We start from the raw sequence: 5933 nt of genomic DNA on the forward strand, positions 1-5933 counted from the left end.
TGTAAGCCTGGGGCTGACTGCTCTTCTGTCCGGGTTCCTGGCTTTTTATCCCCTTCCTCCTGCTCTTCCGGTCTGCCACTCTGGGTGGGCCTGAGTTGCCTCTCCTCACCTGATCCCTTTGGCTGACTGCTCTTCTCTCTGGCTTCCTGGCTTTTAAACCCCTTTTTCCTGATCTTCCCGCTTGCTACTTCAGGCGTCCCTGAGTTGTCTCTCCTCACCTGTAAGCCTGGGGCTGACTGCTCTTCTGCATTCAGTAATTCATACAAATTTTGATTCATGACACAAACGGAGGCTATACACGTGGACTATTCTATAGAAGAATCTTAATCAAAAAGGGAAATATGAGGACTCAAACTCTCAGTACCATTGAGTCGATTTTGACCCATTGGGTTTCTAAGGTTGTAAATATTTATGGAAGCAGACCGCCTCATCTTTCTTCCACAGAGTGGCCAGTGGACTCAAACTACTGACCTTTTGGTTAGCAACCAAATGCCTTAACCACTACACCACCAAAGCTCCTTAAAATGAGGGCTAGAATTTCAGATTCTCAAAAATCTAGACTTTCTGGAGCCATTTAGGCTGGATGACCCCTCCAAAACTATTACTCTAAGGAAACTTTTAAACTCTGAACTGAAACATCCCCTGAAATCATCTTTGAACCAAATAGTAGTTTAGCCTAATTAGAAAAGAATGTTTGTGCTAAGCATTATACTCTCCTAAATAATTATCTTTATGTGATCAGACTGACATAGCAACTTGAAAGGATAGATGAAAAGTTTAAGGGGGCAGTGAGTTTGTGTTAATGGTAGTGAAATAGTTTGGAAAAGATTGAGAAAGGCAGCACAACTTGAAGAATGTAACCAGTGTCTCCAAATTATACTTATAGAAATTATTGAATTGGTGTATATTTTGTTATTATTTTACTCACACACGAAAAAAAATTGAGTGGGGAAAACTGCCAGGAAAAGTAGTAATAGGGTTTGGAAACAAAACAAAGCTTTTCATAAAAATTTCTGATCTCTTGACATATATATATCAACTCACGTAATTTTAGTAAACTGTATAAACATTATCTCTGAGTGATGCAAAATTTAAAAGAAAAGGGTTATAAAAGTACTTTATTTCTTACTTCATTAGGAATTTCTGAAGAAGTTTTCACCTGATGTCTTCCGGCTTTTCTGTATGCGGAGCAATTACAGGTCAGGTAAGGGAAGAGCTGATAATTATAGATTCCTAGAATCTGACTACCACGTTATTTGCTCATGTATAAAATTAAAGAAAAAACAAACCTGTTGTTGAGATTATTCCAACTCATAATGACCCCATAGGACGGAACAGAACTACACCATAGGGTTTCCAAGGCTGTGATCTTTATAGGAGCAGACTGCCACATCTTTTTCACACACAACAGCTGGTGGGTTCAAACTTCCGACCTTTCATTTCTCAGCCGAGCACTTTAACCACTATACCACCAGGGCTTCTTTACTAATGTATAGCTCAGAAATAATTTGTTAATGGTATTTGAGTATGGAAAAATACGGACTAAAATGAGCATAGTATTATTGTTGTGATTTTTTTTTTATGTTTTAATGTTTGGGATTTGAAAGCAACACAGAGGATGAACTTTTATGAAGCATTATCCCAGAACTGTGGACCGTGAATCAACCTGAAGATTCCAAACGTGATGTTCTTGAGTGGAAATCATCTTGTAGAAAAGAGCGTCAGTTTCTAAATCAGACTGAAATTCATCTCTACTCCTCACTCTGTGATACCTGGAACAAGTTTAGTACCTGAAACTTACTGTTAGTTGTTGTTGAGTCACTTCTGGCTCATAGTGATGCTATGTACCTAGAACAAAACATTGCCTGGTCCTGCACCCTCCTCACAATTGTTGCCATGTTTGACCTTATTGTTGCAGCTACTGTGTCACTCATTCTTTTTTTTTTTAATTTTTAAGTTGTGATTTGGGTGAAAGTTTACAGAGCAAATTAGTTTTCCATTCAGTAATTCATACAAATTTTGATTCATGACATTGATTGTAACGCCCCAGTATAACAGCACTCTTCCCATTTCCTGTCTGTTTACCATTTGCATTCATCCGTCTTTCCTATCCATCTTCTGTTTTCTTTTTTATTGTGATTTGGGTGCACATTTACAAACAGATTTGTTTTACTTTCAACAGTTCATGCACATTTGGTTTCACAGCCCTGATTACAATCCCCAACCATAAAAAGCTCTTCAGATGAGAGGAGACCAATAGTTACATAGATGGCCACTCCAAAGCTTTTAAGACTCCAGTCCCTACTCACCAAAGTAGAATGTAGAACAAGATTTTTATGTACTATGTTGTGCCAATTGAGCACACTGTCCCCCAAGACTGTGGTCCTGAGCCTGCAGGCCCGGTGATTCTCTCCCTCACAGTGTTTGGTTGTCTCTGAGAAGCTACTCCAACCTTGTCCTCTGTTACTTCTCTAATATATGTGGATAATTTTGTAGCAAAAGTACATATGTAAGACTAGCTTCAGCCAAATCTACCCTTGGTCTTGGGTATATTCCTATTCACCTACCTGTACTTCTGACCTGTCTGTGCATTCACCCATAGCCTAGTGTTTGGTGCCACTGGTAATGCAGTATTGTGCATGTAATAGTATTTGCCTCTGTTGTCTCTATCTTTTGTGCATGTTTCTGTGTTCTCCCTTTCTAAATTGTCACTGTACTGGTCACACACTCTTGCTATACCACCCCTCCCTTACCCAAATTAACACATGACCCCAACTAGTCAGAAGTTTTCCCTCCCCTTCCCTCCCATCCCCAGTAACTAACAAAGTGAATTTCCTTCTCTGTATAAATGTTTCCTTGAATTTTTACAATAATGGGCTCATACAATATCTGTCCTTCTGTGATTGACTTATTTCACATAGCATAATGTCCTCCAAAATGATCCACATTATGAGGTGATTTATGTATTTTTCATTATTCTTTAACATGGCATAGTATTCCATTGTGTGAATGTACCATAGTTTGGTTATCCATTCATTTGTTGATGAGTACTTAGGTTGTTTTCATCTCTTTGCTATAGTGAATTGTGCTGCAGTGAACATATGTGCATATGTCTATTCGTGTGCTGGATCTTACCACTTTAGAATATATTCCTAGTAATGGAATTACTGGATTAAATGGTATTTCTGTTTTCAATATTTTAAGGAAATGCCAGACCATTTTCTACAATGGCTGTACCATTGTACACTCCCACCAGCAATGTATGAGAGTTCCAATCTCTCCACCCCTTGCCAGCGTTTGTTATTTTTTGTCTTGTTGAACTTTGCTATTATTGCTGGCAGGAGATGATATCTCATTGGTTTGATTTGCATCTTTCTAATGGCTAATGATTGTAAGCATTTCCTCATGTGTTTGTTGGTTGACTGTATATCTTCTTTAGTGAAGTGTCTGTTCATGTCCTTTGCCCATTTTTGAATTGGATTGTTTCTGTTTTTGTTGTTGAGGTGTTAAAATTTTCTGTAAATTTTAGAGAGAAGTACCTTATCAGATATGTCATAGCCAAGTATTTTTTCCAATCTGTAGGTTATTTTTATTACCCTTTTGGAGAATCTTTCAGTGCACATAAAAATTTAATTTTAAAAAGGTCTCAATCATCTAGTTTCTCTTCTGCTGCTTGTGCATTTTGGGTTATGCTTGATAGTCTATTTATGCCATAAATTAGGGCCCCTAGATTTGCCCCTATTTTATCTTTGATGAACTTTATGGTTTTGGGTTTTACATTTAAGTCTTTGATCCAACTTGAGTTCGTTTTTGTGTATGAGGTGAGGTATGGGTCTTGTTTCATTTTTTTTGCAGGTGGATATCCAATTTTGCCAGCATCGTTTGTTAAAGAGGCTATTTCTCCCTCATTTAATGGATTTTGGCTCTTTGTCAAAGATCAGCTGTCCATAGGTGGATGGCTCTATTTCTGGGTTTTTGATTCTGTTCCATTGGTCTATTTGTCTATCATTGTACTAATATCACACTGTTTGGACTATTGTGGCTGTATAGTAGGTCTTGAGATCAGGGAGTGTGAGACCTCCTACTTTGATTTTCTTTTTCAGCAGTACTTTGCTTATCAGAGGTCTCTGTCCTTTACACATAAAGTTAATGACTATTTTTTTCATGTCCTTAAAGAATGCTAATGGAACCTGGATCGAGATTGCATTGAATGTATCGATTACTTTGGGTAGTACTGACATTTTGACAACAGTCAGTCTTCCTATCCATGAACATGGTATGTTCTTCCATTTTTGTAGATTTTTTATAGTTTCTTGTAGTATCGTTTTGTAGTTTTATTTATATAGGTCTTTTGTGTCCCTGGTGAGATTTATTCCTAAGTATTTTATCCTTTTGGTAGCTATCGTAAATGTTATTGTTTTCCTTATTTCTTTTTCAGAAGTCTTTGTTGATGTAGAGGAATCCAACTGATTTTTGTATGTTGACCTTCTATCCTGCCACTTTGCTGAACCTTTCTATTAGTTACAGTAATTTTCTTGCCAAGTCTCTTGGTTTTTCTATGTATAAGATCACGTCATCTGGAAATAGAGATAGCTTTACTTTTCTTTGCTAATTTAGATATGTTTTATTTCTCTTTCTTGCCTTATTGCCCCAACTAGGACTTCCAATACAATGTTAAATAGAAGTGGTGATAGAAGGCATCCTTGTCTGGTTCCCATTCACAAGGGGAATGCTTTGAGTCTTTCTCCATTGAGCCATATTCCTTTTTTTTTTTTTGATGCTGTATTCTATTGGCCAGGATTTTGTTGGAGATTTTTGCTTCTATATTCATGAGGGATATTGGTCTGTAGTTTTCCTTTTTAGTAGTGTCTTTCCTGGTTTTGGTATCAGTGTTATGCTTGCTTCATAGAATGAATTTGGGAATATTCCATCATTTTCTGTGTTCTGGAATAGTTTGAATCCTGTGTCAGCTCTTATCTGAATATTTGATAGAATTCTCCAGTGAAGCCGTCTGGGCCAGGACTTTTTTTGTGGAGAGTTTTTTTTATGACCTGCTCAAATTGTTCTTTTGTTATTGTTGTTGTTGTTACATGCTGTCAAGTCGGCCCCAACTCATAGCGACCCCTCCTTGGGTTTCCTAGGCAGTATCACTACGGAAGTAGGATTGCCCAACCTTCCTTCTGAGGAGTGGCTGGTGGGTTTGAACTGCCAGCCTTCTGGTTAGCAGTCAAGTGCCTTAGGCACTATGCTCCCAGAGCTCTTTTGTTACAGGTCTGCTCAAGTATTCTGTCTTAGACTGAGTTGGTTTAGGTAGGTCTTGTGTATCTAGAAATTTGTCCATCTCTTCCAGGTTCTCAAATCTGTTGGAGTACAGTTCTTCATAATATTCTATCTTTTTAATTTCAGTTGGTTCTGTTGTGATGTCACCCTTTTCATTTATTATTAGTATTATTTGCATCTTCCTTTTCTTTTCTATTGTTAAATTTGCCAGTGGTTTGTCAATTTTGTTAATCTTTTAGAAGAACTAGCATTTTGTCTTGTTGACTTTCTATTGTTTTTTGCTTCATTTATTCCTGCTCTGATCTTTATTACTTCCTTCCTTCTGGATACTGTAGGTTTCTTTTGTTGCTCTTTTTGTAATTGTTGAACTTTTTGAGCTGAAGTGTTGGTTCTGATTCTTTCTTCTTTTTTGATGTGTGCTTTTATTGCTATAAATTGACCTCTGAGTACTGGTTTTTGTAAGTTGTATTTTCTTTCTCATTTGTGTCTAGGAGTTTATTTTTCAGTTTGTTACTTCTATTATCCAGTAGTTTTGTTTTTATTTTATTTTTTTAATTATGATTTGGGTGAAAGTTTACAGAGCAAATTCACTTTCCATACAGGAGTTCACATACACTTTGTCTCATGACATTGACTACAATTTACCACAATGC

The 5933-nt window shown here is 37.1% G+C and overlaps 1 protein-coding gene across 1 annotated transcript in view; it reads left to right on the plus strand.

Moving 5' to 3' along the window:
* CARS2 (cysteinyl-tRNA synthetase 2, mitochondrial) overlaps positions 1–5933 on the plus strand; it is a 150684-nt gene that overhangs the window by 105134 nt on the left and 39617 nt on the right. Inside the window, exon 10 of the mRNA XM_007938922.1 lies at positions 1138–1204. Coding sequence (XP_007937113.1) covers positions 1138–1204 — 67 coding nt within the window. The remainder of the gene's footprint in view (positions 1–1137; positions 1205–5933) is intronic.

The sequence above is a fragment of the Orycteropus afer genome, unplaced genomic scaffold, assembly GCF_000298275.1.
Source record: "Orycteropus afer afer isolate SDZICR_OR568_19922 unplaced genomic scaffold, OryAfe1.0 scaffold00055, whole genome shotgun sequence".
NCBI classification, from domain to species: Eukaryota; Metazoa; Chordata; class Mammalia; order Tubulidentata; family Orycteropodidae; genus Orycteropus; species Orycteropus afer.